At 43.1% G+C, this 19652-nt stretch overlaps 1 protein-coding gene across 1 annotated transcript; it reads right to left on the reverse strand.

Moving 5' to 3' along the window:
• Positions 1-283: 283 nt before the first annotated feature.
• On the reverse strand, positions 284-17895 carry LOC106573665 (protein spire homolog 2). The gene is made up of 15 exons (XM_014148921.2): positions 17169-17895; positions 7662-7705; positions 7070-7447; positions 6880-6954; positions 6582-6746; positions 6392-6478; positions 6102-6222; positions 5810-5976; positions 4670-4892; positions 3363-3490; positions 3093-3230; positions 2800-2867; positions 2547-2574; positions 1735-1832; positions 284-1353 (listed from the first exon to the last, which is right to left on the reverse strand). The coding sequence occupies exons 1-15, from the start codon at positions 17470-17472 to the stop codon at positions 1110-1112; spliced, it is 2268 nt and encodes a 755-aa protein (XP_014004396.2). The 5' UTR covers positions 17473-17895; the 3' UTR covers positions 284-1109.
• Positions 17896-19652: the final 1757 nt, after the last annotated feature.

Below are 19652 nucleotides of genomic sequence, written 5' to 3' on the forward strand. Positions count from 1 at the left end.
GGCTCTATTATCCCGTCTATTAAATTGTAACAGACACTTTCTTATATAGGTGTTTCTAATTAATTAACGAATGATAATAGCATTTAACATGTAGGCTATAGCATATTAGTGAACAATTTATTGACATTTTAAACTATCTAACAATCTTTAGATCTTCTCATGGTAGCTTAAGGTCAACAAGCAGACTAGACTACAACAGTTTTATAGAAATATACCTACAGTCTAAGGCTTCCCTAGCCTTCTAAGAGAGCAGATGGACAGATCCACACTGTAGACATAGGACTTCCTTTTTACATTAGATTTATTGCAGTTGAGGTTTACTGGGTGTTTCGAAAATTTGAGCAGATCGCACAGGACCATCGAGGGTGAGAGAGGGGGCTTAATGTCATTCTAAAGCAGCAGAGATAGGAGGCTGGGAGTCCAGTCCAGTTTGGTGCCAATGGGACAGGTCCCTTCCAGGACCATTTTCACCCCTCTAGGACCCAATTACATTCAGACAGTCGGACAGACGGTGCCACCATGCATCATCAAGTTGGACCACAGATAATCCAAGCACATTCTAAACTAAAAAAATACTTATAGTGAAATAAATATATCTGCTATTCAGCCTGCCATAGTGTCATTTTAACATTCCAGAAAAAAATCCAGTGTTCTGAGAAGGTGTGTCAATGTAAGATGTGTTCTTTTGGTGTTAAAAGAGTATATTACATTCATAACTAAAACAAGGCAACTAGGGAGCTAAATATTTACCCTACACCTTAAACTCTTGGCTCCTACAGTAAATATATCTCCTCTTTCCGAGCATCCTCATCAATTACTCTCTCACCTCTTTCCTCCTCCCTCGTATTTTGCCTTTCCTCTCTGCTTGTGCATTAGACCAGGGAGTGAAGTCAATATATGTGTGATAAGGCAGACTTATATGTTGTCCCTAGGCCACGTCCTATGAACCCCTCTACAGAGGAGGCAGAGAAACAACCCTTAACAAGCACTTCAGCAGTGGGAGGGGGTACTTGCAGGCTGGGGGAATGGTGGGGTGTTTTGAGTGGGTTAGTAGTGCAGCACAGGGGCAACCCTGCTAAGGAAGCGGGGTAAACCAACAGTCAATTTATTCACTTGTCTTTTCTCTTCAAGGTGGGTGGCTGTGGTGATGTGTGAGGCTGGGGTTGTGGTTTGGGCATAGCACTCTCCCTCTTGGGAGTGTTGTTGAGGATGTCCAGGCTCCGGCGGCTGGACGAGATGACATCAGCCACAAACTTGGTGCAGTCCGCACAAACATCCCGCAGGCTGCAGCCACTGGTGTACAGGTGGGGGAACTCCTCCTCCACAGACCGGCGGGAGAGAGTACACAGAGATCTGTGGAGCGGGAGCGAGGTGTTACAATCCATCAGGGGAGCACTCAGTATATAACATGACGAGGAACCTTCTGGGCCTGGAGTTTTTCCAGATCAGGTCACATGGTTTGGAACAACTCCAGGCCCTTCCCATCTGTAGGGGTTTGCAGGGGGATGTTAAAGATGGACTGAGGAGCAATCAGATGGGTAATTACTACATAAAGGCTGCTTAGAGATCTGGATGAAGCAGAGGCATTATATAACAGATGCTGAGAGATCTAGAGGAAGGACAGTGATTAGATTGAGCATGTAAATTACTATTGGCTAGGTTGAGCAAAGACTTCTTCTGCTGAGGTAAAGACAGTTCAGTGGCCATGAAGACGGACAGACAGATAAGACTCACTTGTAGACCTCACTCTTGCGACCATGGCTCTTTGGGCTGCTGTGAAAGCCCACAGTGTAGACTGGGATGTGGGCCATCTTCTTGGAAGGAATCTTCATCTGTGGCAGAGGGCGAGGGAAAGCAGAGAGTTAAAACAGGCATGGGTGAGGTGGAGGATGAGGAAGAGGAGGAGTAGGAGGAGAAGTAGGACGTTTAAAGAACTAAGTGAGATCATATCGGCAAGAAAGTGAAGAGGAAATGGCAGACTTGATATGATTAAGAAATATGAGAAAAGACAGGGCTGTGTGTATGAGGGAGAAACAACGTCACAAGACATCAGCCACATACCACAGACACGACACCCAAACCATAACCTCATTCAACTCAGAACATCACTGTACACAAACACAAGCAAGGAACCACCAAACATAACCATACACACATATAGCATCCCATACAACAGAACACACAACAGAACCTCAAGGCACAATCACAAAATGTATTCAGAACCATGAACTTACAAAACACAGAACTACACAGCACAGACAAACTACAATCTCACACAACAAACTCAACAGCCCAGACCTCAAACCTACATAGCACAGAACCACAAATCCAAATGGTCTGGTGACTAAGGCATAGATCAAAATAATTGACATAATTAAAAGCACAGAATAATATTGAGCCAACACAGAATATCTTAGATACATTTGGTTGTAAAATAGATATTTTCTATACAAACAACATTAACAAAAAGCACTGAAAAAACATTTCACATTCAAAGAACATGAATTTGCATTTACACAGACAAAGAAAAGGGGACTGTAGGATACCTTTGCACTGCAGAATCCACAGACAGACCTGAAGGAGAGAGAACCACAGGGGCAGAGTTAAGAATCCCCTGAATTACACTACCAAAAACACATAGAACACTATTCAATCAAACCCACAATGGTATGTCAAAAACAACATTATTATTGTGCTTCTTGAGCAGAGAGGGACCAAGTTTAAATGACTTGATTATGGTGTTATTACAAAAGGAGCATGTACTAATATAATACTACATGTTGTGTAGTGTGTACTCACCTTTTACAGAGCAGGCAGGTGGATGGCCAGGAAAAGAGGGGGAACTTAATTCTGCAGCAACAGCACACCTGGGAGACACATGCATATACTGTCGATAGGACCTCACTCATAAGGCTTTGAGAGAACATTATCATACTGTAGATAGAACCTCGCTCATACGGCTTTGAGAGAACGTTATCATACTAGAACCTCGCTCATAAGGCTTTGAGAGAACGATATCATACTGTAGATAGAACCTCGCTATTAAGGCTTTGAGAGAACGCTACCAAAGGATGTGACGTCACTGCTTGTACCTTGCCTCTCCTCAGATTGTAATACAGTTCCTTGTTCTGTAGGTACTTCTCCATCTCTGCTTTCACCAGCACACGACGCACATTGATGACCTCATCCACTGTTAAGGCAAGACTCTCCACTGGGTGACTGAATTCCTCCTTACAGAGAGAGATCGGCGGGAGGGAGTAGGTAGAGGAAGTTAGCTAGTATAATTCAATGAGCAGGTCAGGTTGAAGTGGAGCAGAGAGCACCCAGTGTGGAGAGGTTATCAAAGATAATGGGCCACTCACCATCCACTGGTGTTTATTGCCATTCCGAGAACTGGAGCCGGTCTCAGCTCCCTCTGTGGTCTCATTCACTGAGCTGAGAGAGAGACGGGCAGGGGAGGGTGGCACCCAGCCTGGCACAGGAAGAGAGGCTGGGAACAGGGAGATGGAGACACAGATGAGAGAGAAGCTTTGAATCACAGTCCATGTTCTTCTATTGAGTCAGAGCTCTGATCATCCAAAAGTGTATGCTACATAAATTAGCTGTCAATTAGATAAATGAGTCGTGACATGTTTTATCTATTTGATATTGGTGGGGTTTAACACATGCTGCCAGAAACACTTGCAAATCAGATCACAGTGGATCTTTGATGAGTATGATACGAGGTCAGTTTTTCTAACATTCAAGAGAGGAACTAAATTGGGGCCAGAGGAAATAAAAAGTAGGCTAGGTATTAGTAGAAATACTTTCTACAGGATATAACCTCTAAGACTAAGTACCAATCTAGGTATTGGTATTTATGCAAAATGGAAAGGAAGAAGGCGCTACGTAACCCTGAGAAATAAAAGTGTGGACTCCTATGGCGTCTAACCAGACCATAGGAGTCTACAGCCTTGTTAGAGCTAGGATTAGAGCGAGTTAGAGTGAGGACCAGAAAACTAGAAAACAACAGCAGGCTACATGTAGGCTAATGTAAACCAGCTGCTTATGATGACATTGTTGACATTTCTGGCATGTGTGTGATGAGAAAGGGTTGACCTCCCCCTAGTGGCAGAGGTAAACACATATTTCACAAATGAAGGGGTGTATAAGGTGGTTGTGATATGACAGAAAAACATGTATCAAACCAATTAACTGTTGTCCTTCTAGCATTTTACTGAGCTAGTTCCTATCTGTACATCTTTATAAGTTGATTAGTATCCATCACAAAACCCTTCAAATGAAATAACACACAGCAGTAACGCCTTTTAACCTGAGCAAGAAATCATTGTAAGCAATTTACGGAATGGATTGACACACATTAGGCCTATATGTGATTGCCTCCTGACATTGAATAAGATATAAACACTACAACAAACTTTGTTCAAAAGTGTTTACAAAATCCTCTATTGCATTTTTTTTTTAAACAGTTTAGACTAATGTTTTTTCAATTGCAATTATATGATTTTTTGGTCAGGCTTGCTTTCTAACACAAATAAATATTTGACATGACGAAAATACCAATATATCTGTTTCATAAACCATATTATTAGCAGTCTAATGAGTGGCTCTGCAGTATCACATGAATACATATTACAGTAAATGTCTCCCTCTGCTGACCAATACTGACCTCTGTGCGTGGAGGGTGGCCCAGCCCCTGAGAGCACGTGTAACCATGGTCTCTCACTCCTCCGCATCACGGCCCCTTCCAGATGGGTGCAGTCGGACAGTGAGGGGAGCATCTCCCCCCTGAGCTCAGCCAGGTCGTGTTCTGAGAAGGAGCGGTCCCGTTTCATAGATGTGGGAAAACTCTCAGCACGGCAGAGCTCCCCACTGTCTGGAGACTCCTCATCCTGCAACAGCAACAAGACAGGAGGACAACAGTAAGGAGGATGAGGTAGAGGGGGACAAGGAGGGGGGAGGAGGAGAAGGTGGAGGAGGTGGAGGGTGTGATGGAAGTGGAGGAAGAGAAGGAGGTGATGGAGGAGAAGGAGGTGATGGAGGAGGTGGTGGAGGAGGAGGATGAGGTGGTGATGGAGGTGAAGGAGGTGATGGAGGAGGAGGTGATGGAGGTAGAGGAAGAGAAGGAGGTGATGGAGGAGAAGGAGGTGATGGAGGTGGAGGAGAAGGAGGTGATGGAGGAGGTGGTGGAGGAGGAGGATGAGGTGATGGAGGAGGAGGTGGTGATGGAGGTAGAGGAAGAGAAGGAGGTGATGGAGGAGGAGGAGGTGATGGAGGTGGAGGAGAAGGAGGTGATGGAGGAGGCGGTGGAGGAGGAGGATGAGATGATGGAGGAGGAGGTGGTGGAGAAGGAGGAGGAGGTGATGGAGGTAGAGGAGGAGAAGGAGGTGATGGAGGAGCAGGAGGTGATGGAGGTGGAGGTGGTGGAGAAGGAGGAGGAGGTGATGGAGGTAGAGGAGGAGAAGGAGGTGATGGAGGAGGAGGAGGTGATGGAGGTGGAGGTGGTGGAGAAGAAGGAGGAGGTGGTGGAGGAGGAGGAGGAGGAGAAGGAGGTGATGGAGGAGGAGGTGATGGAGGTAAGGAAGAGAAGGAGGTGATGAGGAGGAGGAGGTGATGGAGGTGGAGGAGAAGGAGGTGATGGAGGAGGTGGTGGAGGAGGAGGAGGTGGTGATGGAGGAGGAGGTGGTGGAGAAGGAGGAGGAGGAGCAGGAAGGAAAACATGACTGATGTTGTAGTTGTTATTTCTCAGTAAGAGGTAGTACATTTAAATGAGAAAACAATATAGTTTCTCTTCTATTTTCCGTCTAACCTCCAACATGTTCATCTCCTCCATCTCTTGAAGAGTAGGGGCTTTGAGCAGAACACGAAGACGAGAAGGGGGGCGGGACCCTGGCTCTGAGCCTGACAGGTCAATGCAGGAAGTAGATTTGAAATCACACGGGCAAGTGTGTGCCAGACAGGGCAGGGAGCCAAACGCTGGCGAATGAAACAACACACAAACACTGAACTCTCAAACACATTTCGCTTAGAATACATTTCACAATATGAACATACTACATGTGTAGCTCAAAGTATTAATGTAGTGACAGTGATGTCCATACATCTTTTGGAGCTGGGTGGGTCCACAGGTTTCAGTTTGCGCTCTTGTTTGATTTCAGCCAAGACACGTTCATGGAGGGACTGCTTCTCCTGAGGAGGGGGGGGCAGGCTTCGCTCTGACGCCTAACATGCAACACAACAAAACACACAGGCAGACTGAGAACACAGGAGAAACAGACACAGACACACATTACCCAGTCTCAGACTATGACACCTTGTGACACACAAGGTACTGCCACAGCCACACTGCAGTCACGTCAACAAAACACATTGTAGTGAAAGGGACACTCACTGGTTTGAGTGGAGGGCGAGACCTGATGAAGTCCAAAATAAGCTCATGGGCATTTCTCTTCACCCGCGTAGGGATGTCACCATCCACCTACAGAGGGAACATGAATGAGGTCTGGGACATAAATACAGGAGAAATAACTACTTGATCCATTGATCAAGAGTTTTCTTATCAGTATCAATACCCAGCTCACCATAACTTTCCGCAGCTGGAACTTGCGGGTGCGGATGTCCTGCATGAGCATCTCAAAGGGTGTGAGGCTGAACTCAGTGGGCAGTGGGTCAAACTCCTGGTCCTGCACCTTCTTCAGCTTCACCCCCTGTCTCAGCTCCTTCATCAACTGGACCCAGAGACGAGTCTGAAACACACACACACTCATGTACCTCACACACACACCCCATAAACCCAATGAAGGACCATACAGTACATACACATATCCTCATATACACACACAGTGACACAGACAAACACACACAATCCCTGCTTCTCACCCAGTCTGTGTGTTTAAGTGCATCAATCTCAGCTCTATCTTCCTGAGGATCCTCTGTCTTGATCTTCTTCAACATCTACAGAGAAATGAGAATACACTGATAATAACACCACTATTCAGTTAAGAATGATTTCAGTGCTTTACATGTGAGCGATCTGTAATCTCTGGTATAAACAAAATCAGGAACATACCTTCTTGGTATCTCGGATTTTGGTCAGGAAAGTTTGTAGCTCCAGAGTCTCAACAAACAAGGCTCGGCACACGGCCTGGTAGTGCTCAGGGGCAAGTGCAGGGTTGGCCAGTCTGGAAGCGCAAAGTGTCATCACCTGGCGTAATGTACCCACTGGCCTCATAGACCCCTCTTCTCCCTCCTCTTCCTCCTCCTCCTGACCACTGTAGCCCTCATCTGTAATTCCGTTGCCACCACCACAGTCAGCCCCCATGCTGTGATCTCCCCCTGCCATGCGCTCAATGAGCCGCTCCAGCTGAGGACTCAGCTCCCGCTCCTCACTGTCATCCAGACCCCAGTCCAGGGCCTGGTAGATGGCCACGCCCAGAGACTGGACCAGCTGAGGAGACAGATTCAGGTGATCGAGGAAATAAATAGTAGTGGACAACAAGCTGTTAGGATAGAGAGGACTGGAGGGCTGCTTGAAAGATATATATGAAGACTGGCAAAGCAGGGGTGGCATCATAGTTGAGAAGAGAGGAGAGACTGACATTTACCTGTCATGACAGTGTGTTGTATGTTACAAGGTGGGGATGATGGGTTCAGAAACTCACCTGGCGCTCTGCGATAGGTGGGAGGGGAGGTCCGTCTGTGTCATCTATGAAGACAAAAAAGTAGGCATGCAGCTGCATAACTAACACTGTTTTATGCTTGCGCTCCTCCCTAATAGGGTCTAGAGTTTTCCATCCATCTCACACATTTTTGATACAATACATGGTAAAAACGATCATTTCGATCTATGAATTTGAGAGCGGTTACATTTCTTTAAATCATCCCCCCCCCCCCTCTCATCAATCTACAATGACAAAGCAAAAACAGTTTTTTCAAAATTTGGGCTAATTTTTTTTTTTTTTAAACAATGAAATATCACATTTACATAAGTATTCAGACCCTTTACTGAGTACTTTGTTGAAGCACCTTTGGCAGCAATTACAGCCTCAAGTCTTCTTGGGTATGACGCTACAAGCTTGGCACACCTGTATTTGGGGAGTTTCTCCCATTCTTCTCTGCAGATCCTCTCAAGCTCTGTCAGGTTGGATGGGGAGCTTTGCTGCACAGTTATTTTCCGGTCTATCCAGAGATGTTCGATCGGGTTCAAGTCCGGGCTCTGGCTGGGCCACTCAAGGACATTCCGAGACCTGTCCCGAAGACACTCCTGCATTGTCTTGGCTGTTTAGGGTCGTTGTCCTGTTGGAAAGTGAACCTTCGCCCCAGTGTGAGGTCCTGAGCGCTCTGGCGCAGGTTTTCATTAAGCATTAAGGATCTCGCTGTACTTTGCTCCCATTCGTCTTTGCCTCGATCCTGACTAGTCTCCCGGTCCCTGCCACTGAAAAACATCCCCACAGCATGATGCTGTCACCAAAACGCTACACCGTAGGGATGGTGCCAGGTTTGTTCCAGTCGTGACGCTTAGCATTCAGGCCAAAGAGTTCAATCTTGGTTTCATCAGACCAGAGAATCTTGTTTCTCATGGTCTGAGAGTCTTTAGGTGCCTTTTGGCAAAATTCAAGCAGGCTATCATGTGCTTTTTACTGAGGAATGGATTCCGTCTGGCTCCTCTACCATAAAGGCCTGATTGGTGGAATGCTGCAGAGATGGTTGTCCTTCTGGAAGGTTCTCCCATCTCCACAGAGGATTCTTGGTCACCACCCTAACCAAGGCCCTTCTCCCCCGATTGCTAAGTTTGCCGGGCGGCCAGCTTTAGGAAGAGTCTTAGTGGTTCCAAACTTCTTCAATTTAAGAATGATGCAGGCCACTGTGTTCTTGGGAACTTTCAATGCTGCAGTCATTTTTTGGTACCCATTCCAAGATCTGTGTCCCGGAGCTCTATGGACAATTCCTTCAAATTGACATGCACTGTCAATTTTGGGACCTTATATAGACAGTTGAGGGCCTTTCCAAATAATTTCCAATCAATTGAATTTATGACAGGTGAATTCTAATCAAGTTGTAGGAACATCTCAAGGATGATCAATGGCTCAATTTCGAGTCTCAAAGCAAAGGGTCTGAATACTTATGTAAATAAGGTATTTCTGTTTTTTATTTTTAATACATTTGCAAAAATGTCTAAAAACCTCTTTTTGCTTCGTCATTATGGGGTATTGTGTGTAGATTGCGGAGGAATTGTATTTTTTTTTAACCATTTTAGAATAAGGCTGTAACGTAACAAAATGTGGATAAAGTAAAGGGATCTGAATACTTTCCGAAGGCACTGTATAGTAGAAAATGCTGACAAAATGTGTTATTTTCCCACCATTGATCCCGTATGACTCTAGAATGCGCATTTTTCATTTTATAGTCGTCAAATTCTATATATCTCATGTGCTGCAGTCACAACTCAGCTAGCCAGCAATGGCTCAGTTTTCTGCGTGAACAGAGAAGCGCAGGGCTCAGATGTCATTAATGACACCCGGGAGGCCTGAAACCACACGTTCAGCACATTAGTGCTGCAGAACCCAAGACTAGTGGAGAGGCCTGGGTGAGGGCTCAGTGATGCTCCTTCTGTCCAGAACAAAGCGCTGAAAGCAGGACTAGGTCCAGATAAACAGAGCCTGTCTGAATAGATCTGCACCGTGGACAAAGAGTTGGCCTGACACAGTCATAGTACTGTTCTCTCTCAGGAGGGTGAAGACATTTATGTTCAAGCCCCTCAGAAGCTGAGTAATAGATCCTTTTTCAAGCAGTTAGACAGGTTTCATTATGGCCGGTTAGATTCACGTAACCAATGACACAGACAGTGGCCATGTCCGAGTACCCATACTAGCATGCTACATACTTAAACTGCATACTCATTTGGCGTTTGATCAAGTACTTTCAGAGAGTCGAAAAGAGAGATGCCCAACTCCGCAGAATATCTGTCTCCCTTCAGCAGGTGGCTTTTTTCATTGTTTCGCCAACCAAGCAAGGAGTTTTTGAATGGAGGTCAAAGAGAGTGTCGAATTTGGTCAACAACAAAAATGAATGGCTTATTTGCTAGGTGAGGTTAATTTGATCGAATAGAAGTTTCGTAATGCTTAAGTTGTTAGGAGTCTACTGATATAAGTAGGACACGTGACTTCCTGGCAACTTTGAGAAAAAACACTTTATTTCGGAGTTGTCTCAAGATGACTATGCATATTCATGGTATGGGGCTAGTAGCATAGCATCTCTCTCCAGTGAATACAAGCGGTTGACGTCAACAATCCTCATTGAATATTCAAAAAAGGATTACAAGAATGAGATGTATCCACCAATCCAAAGAAAGGATAGGCAGGAGCTAGACAACAACTCCTATTGTTAGGGCGGAGAGACATGTCTTGTCAGCATATGCATAATCTTTGGTAGAATTCACTCATCTTTTTTCAGACTCACGTGTTTGACAACAGCTGATAATCAGATAAATTGACGTGCATAGATGATGCATTCGGAGTACTATTTTCAAAATGTCACATACGCTGGTATGGGTATTCGGACACGGCCAGTGTCTCGTGAGGGAACATTCTTTCATCATGTGTCTGTCAGTTGATGATAGTTATTTCTCTTTCAGGCAATGTTTTCAAGATTCCATCTCTTTTGGAGCTGTTTTATGTTTGCTGCCCCTGTGATTTCCCCCACATTCAAAATATGGACCTGGAATCTGTTGTCATAGAAATATGGGGAAGAAGACATAAACATAAAAAAAAACGCACAGGGAGTTAAACATTTGTAAAAGTGCATCAAAGAAAACTATTACAGTCACGTCAAACAGTGCAGCCAGAATATCAGAAAAGTAGCTGCATTTGATCGTTTTCTAGTGAAATTTATTTGGATATATCCGTAACAATGAGCTAATGATACGCAATTTCACCTGACATAGAAGATGTGCTCTCTCGTCAGGACACTGTTGTTCAGAGGAGCTAGCCAACAACACAGCTAACACAATCACTTCAAACTGAAGCTGGAAAGACAGCAAACTAACTGCATTTCGTTTCGTTTTACCTGTTTTCTATTGACATTTCTTTGTACAGTACCAGTCAAAAGTTTGGACATCTACTCATTCCAGGGTTTTTCTTTATTTTTACTATTTTCTACATTGTAGGATAATAGTGAAGACATCAAAACTATGAAATAACACATATGGAATCATGTAGTAACCATAAAATATATTTTTGATTTTAGATTCTTCATTCTTGGCATTCTCTCAACTAGCTTCATGAGGTAGTCATCTGGAATGCATTTCAATTAACAGGTGTGCCTTGTTAAAAGTTGATTTTGTGGAATTTCTTTCCTTCAAATGTGTTTGAGCCAATCAGTTTTGTTGTGACAAGGTAGCGGTGGTATATCAAGAACTTTGAAAGTTTCTTCAAGTGCAGTCGCAAAAACCATCAAGTGCTATGATGAAACTGGCTCTCATGAGGACAGCCACAGGAAAAGAAGACCCAGTTACCTCTGCTGCAGAGGATAAGTTCATTAGAGTTAACTGCACCTCAGATTGCAGCCCAAATACATGTAACAGACACATCTCAACATCAACTGTTCAGAGGAGACTGAGGCCTTCATGGTCAAATTGCTGCAAAGAAACCACTACTAACGGACACCAATAATAAGAAGAGACTTTCTTGGGCCAAGAAACACGAGCAATGGACATTAGACCGGTGGAAATCTGTCTTTTGGTCTGATGAGTCCAAATTTGAGATATTTGGTACCAACCGCCGTGTCTTTGTGAGACGCAGAGTAGGTGAACGGATGATCTCTGCATGTGTGGTTCCCACCGTGAAGCATGGAGGAGAAGGTGTGATGGTGTGGGGGTGCTTTGCTGGTGACACTGTCTGTGATTTATTTAGAATTCAAGGCACACTTAACCAGCATGGCTACCACAGCATTCTGCAGCGATACACCATCCCATCTGGTTTGCGCTTAGTGGGACTGTTTTTCAACAGGACAATGACCCAACACACCTCCAGGCTGAGTAAAGGCTATTTGACCAAGAAGGAGAGTGATGGAGTGCTGCATCAGAAGACCACAATCACCCGACCTCAACCCAACTGAGATGGTTTAGGATGAGTTGGACCACAGAGTGAAGGAAAAGCAGCCAACAAGTGCTCAGCATATGTGGGAACTCCTTCAAGACTGTTGGAAAAGCATTCCAGGTGAAGCTGGTTGAGAGAATGCCAAGTGTGTGCAAAGCTGTCATCGAGGAAAGGGGAGGCTACTTTGAAGAATATAAAATATAACATATATTTTGATTTGTTTAACACTTTTTTGGTTACTACATGTGTAATTTCATAGTTTGATGCCTTTATAATTATTATACAATGTAGAAAATAGTTGAAAATAAAGAAAAACCCTGGAATGAGTAGGTGTATCCAAACTTTTGACTGGTACTGTATATCTCCATAAAAATGATGCCAGCTGATTCATGATTTCGACTGGCTGAGAAAAGCTGCCTGCTTGTCTGTCTCGACCGGACTCCCTACATGTTTATCACATAGCTGGAGATCGAATTTCCATGTTGAAACAATGTTGCAAATGTCAGAGAGACAGACATCAAGGTTTATACAAACCTCCGCTGTTGAAAATCAAATGCTAGTCTAAAATAAATTGGAGATAATGTTAGATGCTTTTTACAGTGGAGATCAAGTTTATAAATTGCCTGGCTGGGCTGATGAGACAGTCGATTGCCCAGTGAAATGGAACAGAGTAAATAGGCATTTCAACTTCATAGTTTTAGCCAGTGGTAACTTGTGGAATAGACACCGGCTGGAATGTGGTTTTAACCAATCAGAATCCAGGATTAGACCCACCCGTTGTATAATATAAAGCACACCCTTAGTAACCTTGACCCTTAACCAACAATCCGTGTAGCCTACTTCATTATCTTCATTACTCACTCATTTGCAGAGGTTAAGTAGCCTAATTGTGATGACCAGACAGGTTGTGATCTGTGATTAAAGTAAACTGTACATAAGTAAACTGCAGTGTTGGGGAGTAGTGACCTATGTAGTTCAACTAGTAATTTAACTACATTTTCCAGTAGCTTGTTGGTAGTTCAAATAATTCAAATCTAGGTAGTGTTTTCAGTAGTTAATTACTTTTCTTGCCATGCAGTGGTGTAGCTAACTACTGGAACTACACACTACTTTTTTAGCAAAAATAAAATATGGGTGAAGTAGGCAATCATTTCCTTTCTTTTTCGGCATCAGACCAGCCTAATTTTCATTTGAAACATTGTTTTTGTGTTTAACCATCATTAAGTTTGCCGATGACACAACAGTGGTTGGCCTGATCACCGACATCGATGAGACAGCCTATAGGGAGGAGGTCAGAGACCTGGCCGTGTGGTGCCAGGACAACAACCTCTCCCTCAATGTGATCAAGACAAAGGAGATGATTGTGGACTACAGGAAAAGGAGGACCGAGCACTCCCCCATTCTCATCGACAGGGCTGTAATGGACCAGGTTGAGAGCTTCAAGTTCCTTGGTGTCCACATCACCAACAAACTATCATGGTCCAAACACACCAAGATAGTCGTGAAGAGGGCACGACAAAACCTATTCCCCCTCAGGAGACTGAAAAGATTTGGCATGGGTCCTCAGATCCTCAAAAGGTTCTACAACGGCACCATCGAGAGCATCCTGACTGGTTGCATCACTGCCTGGTAGGGCAACTGCTCGACCTCCGACCGCAAGGCACTACAGAGGGTAATGCATACGGCCCAGTACATCACTGAGGCCTAAGCTTCCTGCCACCCAGGACCTCCATACCAGGCGGTGTCAGAGGAAGGCCCTAACAATTGTCAAAGACTCCAGCCACCCCAGTCATAGACTGTTCTCTCTGCTATCGCACGGCAAGCGGTACCGGAGCCCCAAGTCTAGGTCCAAGAGGCTTCTAATCAGCTTCTACCCCCAAGCCATAAGACTCCTGAACATCTAATCAAATGGCTACCCAGACTATTTGCATTGCTACCCCCACCCCCCTTTTACGCTGCTGCTACTCTCTGTTATTATCTATGCATAGTCACTTTAATAACTCTACCTACATGTACATATTACCTCAATTACCTCAACAAACCGGTACCCCCACACATTGACTCTGTACCGGTACCACCTGTATATAGCCTCCCTATTATTATTTTACTGCTGCTCTTTAATTATTTGTTACTTTTATTTCTTATTCTTATTTATTTTTTTAAACTGCATTGTTGGTTAAGGGCTTGTAAGTAAGCACTTCAATGTAACGTCTACACCTGTTGTACTCGGCACGTGACAAATACAATTTTATTTTATTTGATAATAAGCTAAATTGCACATTCTGTTAACATGCAGTACTATATTTGGTATTTTATTAGGATCCCCATTAGCTGTTGCAAAAGCAGCAGCTACTCTTCCTGGGGTCTACACAAAACATGAAACATAATACAGAATGACATAATACAGAACATCATTAGACAAGAACAGCTCAAGGACAGAACTAAATAAAATTTTTAAAGGCACACGTAGCCTACATATCAATCCATACACACAAACTATCTAGGTCAAATAGGGGAGAGGCGTTGCGCGAGGTGTTGCTTTATCTGTTTTTTGAAACCAGGTCTGCTGTTTATTTGAGCAATAATACATGGAAGGAAGTTCCATGCAATAAGGGCTCTATATAATACTGTACATTTTCTTGAATTTGTTCTGGATTTGGGGACTGTGAAAAGACTCCTGGTGGCATGTCTGGTGGGATAAGTGTGTGTGTCAGAGCTGTGTGGGATTTTCAACACATTCATGTTTCTTATAAAAAGAAGAAGTGATGCAGTCAGTCTCTCCTCAACTCTTAGCAAAAGAGAGACTGGTATGCATAGTATTTCTATCCGCTCTCTGATTACAATTCAGAGCAAAACATGCCGCTCTGTTCTGGACCAGCTTCAGCTTAACTAGGTCTTTCTTTGCAGCAGTGGACCACACGACTGGACAATAATCAAGATTAGACAAAACTAGAGCCTGCAGAACTTGCTTTTTGGAGTGTGGTGTCAAAAAGCAGAGCATCTCTTTATTACGGCTAGACCTCTCCCCATCTTTACAACCATTGGATCTATATGTTTTAACCATGACAGTTTACAATCTAACGTAACGCCAAGTAATTTAGTCTCTTCAACTTGTTCAACAGCCACACCACTCTTAACCAGATTCAGCTGAGATCTAGCACTTAATGAATGATTTGTACCAAATACAATGCTCTTAGTTTTAGAGATGTTCAGGACCAGTTTATTACTGGCCACCCATTTAAAAAAAGACAGCAACTCTTTGTTGACTTCATTAGCTGTGGTTGCTGATGCATACTGTATATGGTTGAATCATCAGCATACATGGACACACATGTTTTGTTTAATGCCAGTGGCAGGTCATTGGTAAAAATAGAAAAGTGTAGAGGGCCTAGAGAGCTGCCCTACGGTACACCGCACTTTACATTTTTGACATTAGAGACGCTTCCATTAAAAAGAAAACCCTTTGAGTTCTATTAGATAGATAACTCTGACTCCACGATATGGCAGAGGTTGAAAAGCCATAACACTTTAGTTTTTCAACAATAGGTTATGGTAAATAATATCAAAGGCTGCACTGAAATCTAACAGTACAGCTCCCACAATCTTCTTATTATCAATTTCTTTCAACCAATCATCAGTCATTTGTGTCAGTGCAGTACATGTTGAGTGCTCTTCTCTAAAAGCATGCTGAAAGTCTGTTGTTAATTTGTTTACAGAGAAATAGCATTGTATTTGGTCAAACCCAATTTTTACCAAAAGTTTGCTAAGAGCTGTATGACCCCAAAGTGACTGTTCTTGCAATTTGTAATCTATGACATTTCAGATTTACATGTGATACTTTTTCACAAAGTAGTTTGGATGTAGGGAAGTACTTTTAAAAGTAACTTCAGTTAAGCAAACTATATTTTTCCTAAGAATAGCTTTAATTGGTAGCTTGGTAAACTCTATTTTCAGAGTTGCTTCCCCAACACTGGTAAACTATACCCATACTGACCAACTGCATCAACAATGCAATATAATTGGCTCATCAGCAAGGACACAAATGTCCCATACATATGCAGTATGTCCTTTGTTGCGCTCATTAAATTGACTGACTCTCTTCTGTAAATGACTCCATAAGTGTAGACAACAGAAATATTCAAGAAACACTCCTAAGTAAACAACTCCCAAGACCAGATGAACACAGGGACCCTGTAGTGGGATATCAATCACTGTCAGTGCTATTAATTATGATTTACATTGTTCATTATAGAATTTGGTCATTTCTCAATAGTAATAAAAACAAAAAAGTATTTATATATTTGGTACAAACATTTGGCCAATACAATTCTGACTCAGCAACAGATCTATAGCCTAAACTATTGGATTCGTTTTTGTCCAATGTGTTGTGATATCATTTCTGCGTTTTCTTTATGCTACTTTTATTACCGCTACAAAGTAGCCTATTTAAAATGAAACAGAACATTAGCATAGTGAGTGATAAGGTGATTTCATATTTTTCTCTCAGTTTAAGTAATATCCATAGTCACCCTTAATGTTACAACATTTCGTAATCTACTAACCTGCTATCTTTTTCCACTCCCAGTGGTATCCTTTATCTTATCATGTCATAGCTCGATTCATTAGGCTGTCAGCAACTCTGACCGAGTTTTTCTTTGGGCCCCGGCCCCGCAGTGCACTCAGGACAGTTATTTTCTTGGGATCCTTTAACCGAATCACTTGTGAATGGGAAACAGATCACAAAGCTACCTCTAACTCTAAACCTTCTTCAGCAGATACAAGGGGGGATTTGTACTGTATGAATAATTGATCATTTCCCTACCCGTATAATCCAAGCCATTTCTGGTTGGGGAGTGCTACTGACGCATTTATCGTGAATTTCCCATTCAAAACAATATTGAATGTTGAAATTACAGCATACAAATAGTGAATCAATATCGACTTAATTGAGAAATAACTGAAAGACCTAAAATAAATGAGACTATATTGTAGGCCTAGGCTGGTGTTAATTAAGGTATTTTGGTACGGCAAAGGGCAGTCAGGAAGTTAGATTAGCTAACAGAGCTCTCTTACGGTTGTTGCAGGGCTGTTGTTGTAGGGAAACCATCCCATCTCTGAGTAAGAGTATAGAGGACGGGTCCTTCACCCGGGAAACTCCACCTGTCACAGTGGCCGGGCGCGGCATCCTCAGCCCGCTGCAGCATTGATAACACACAGCCCAAGCCTGCTCCTCGTTAATGGGCTGCTCGTAGGATTTCAACACTTCTTCAAGAGACAGTTCCCTGGGGTCGCTCAGGTCCCGAGCCTCTGCTCGGTCCGTGGGAGCGCACACCCTTGAATCTCCATCCTTGGCGCTTCTGTTTGTTGATCTGGCCATGGCTGCGGTAAACTACCGATCCCATTGCTCTGTGGCCATTATCTTTTCACTCCGGGTTCCTTCCTTCCCCACAGCACGCCAACTCAACTGCCACAGCTGCGAGTTACCATAACAGCAAATTAAAGCGATCTTTGATCTGCAGGAATGTCAATCAGCACCAAGGAAAGGAGAGGAGGCAGGAGGAGGAAACCTTACGCTAGTGGCGCAATCAACCTGCAAGGAGAAAATCTTGTTGAAAATGTTTGACCACCAGCCAGACGAGTGCTGGTAAACAATGACGAAGAGATAGATAAACCCTTGAAGATGATTGTAATTGAGAGAATAGACCATACGCTCAGGTTTGACAGTCCGGGCCCCGAGATGATCCGCTCCGCTGCAGTGCATCCCCGCATCCCCTGTGCTCCGCCCGTCTCACGCAGCCTGAGCGTCATCCAACAAACCCACAAATCTGACGAAGTGGCGACCTCGACGCTGTGAATGTCAGCCCTTACATGCATATTGTTAGATAAACAAACAGAAGTAGTGGATACATCACATAAGCAACTCAATCCCCCGATGTTTAGGCCCAAGGAAATCAGGCCGATTGTAGCCCAACATTACATAGCCAGAGCTTGTAAAGGGTTTTTAACTCTCAGTAGTTATAGACTGTTCATTATTAGTTCATATAGGATAGTCTATAAATCAATAATACATTTGTAATAAACATTGTTTGAAAATGTGTCTTAACTTGAATAGGCCTTAAACCATTCACAAACCCTCCATACACCCTTTGTATACACTTTATAAAGAATATATTAATATTACAGTTATAAATTGACATTTTCTTTCCTTTGATTTATTCATGCACCAGTTGGTCCAAAAATAAATAGGTCTGCATTCCCGCTCAAACAAAGTCACAAGTTGATTATGAACAGAAATATCCATGTGGTTAAAGAGACTCTCCATAACTTTTGTATATTTTTAGCCAGTAGTTCTGAAAGCAGCGCCCAAGAGCCAATAGGGTCCCTGAAAGTTGTGTACTAGGTCATCAGATAATTGCTCTCAAGCCCCTGCAGTTGTGCACAAAGACATGCACACGCTTGGGGGTTAATCCCAAAATCTCATTGGACAATGCTGTGCCGATCTGATCCCGCCTCACACTTTAACCTTGCAACCTCATTGGACATCATTACACCTGCCAATCAACATTGTCCCTCAATGTTCGTTTGTCTCTACTTCCTTGTGTTACAGATTATGGTAAGCAAGCGATTGTGAGGATGTCATTTTATACAATTTAAAAGTTATAGCCTACTTATATGTTTACATCAAATGTCCTACTCCTTGAAAGTCGTGTAATGATTTGGATGGATTAATTATTTGATTTGGATGGATGGTTGACAACAGAAAGGTACAGTGATATTTTATCTAGAAACTGGGTGAAAGTTTGAGGTATACATTTCTCGAGCGCATCAACGTTCTACGTGTGTTATGTCGTGATTTACCCTGGTAAAAACCTTCTAGTCTTTTGCGCAATATATTCCAAAATTCAAACAAAATACACCAGCGACACCATTTAGGAGATACAGGTTGTGAGCAGTGTTTCTGATCGGTTTGACAATTGTCTTCTAATGTATTTGTCTGTATAAAATTGCATCTGTAGCGCACATCATTTTCTCCTTGGTTTCCAGAGAAATGTAGCCTATTGAAAGAGCGAAATTAAACAACTACAGAGGTCTAACAGACCTTACTTCTAATCTTAAATGTATTCCAACTTATGATGCATGGATTTGATCGAAGTATTCAATGAATTTTCGCTGTTATCAAAATAACTAATGGTAAGTGCATGTAGCCAGGCAATCCCACTCGCTTCCAAGCATGTGCTCACTAGGAACGAGCACATATCTCAGGCACTAAATGATGCCAGATAAAAAATATAAGGATTATGTGCCTTTCTCCTCTGGGAGAGGACTGCAGATGGTTTATTATGCATGTATGAGCCATACATAAAGTCCAAAACGGGAGGTTTAAAAAATAACTAGGTTGTTTTCATCCTCTGGAACACCTCTTTAAGTGTGGTGAGGTGACAAATAAAAATGTTTCACTTGAAATGTCAATTAGGAACCCTATACTTAATACCGTGATGCTAAGTTATTGTACTTTAACTAGATGGGGGTCATGTCAAGCACTGTAAAGTACAGGTA

The sequence above is a fragment of the Salmo salar genome, chromosome ssa16, assembly GCF_905237065.1.
Source record: "Salmo salar chromosome ssa16, Ssal_v3.1, whole genome shotgun sequence".
Classification (NCBI taxonomy): Eukaryota; Metazoa; Chordata; class Actinopteri; order Salmoniformes; family Salmonidae; genus Salmo; species Salmo salar.

Bases quoted from the DNA above. Each gene is read 5' to 3' on its own strand.
- LOC106573665 (XM_014148921.2), bottom strand. From the start codon at position 17,472: ATGGCCAGATCAACAAACAGAAGCGCCAAGGATGGAGATTCAAGGGTG. The intron at 7,448-7,661 runs GTGAGTTTCTGA...CTGTCTCCTCAG, and splicing joins CACCTATCGCAGAGCGCCAG to CTGGTCCAGTCTCTGGGCGT. The intron at 6,223-6,391 runs GTGAGTGTCCCT...GTTGCATGTTAG, and splicing joins CTCGCCCTCCACTCAAACCA to GCGTCAGAGCGAAGCCTGCC.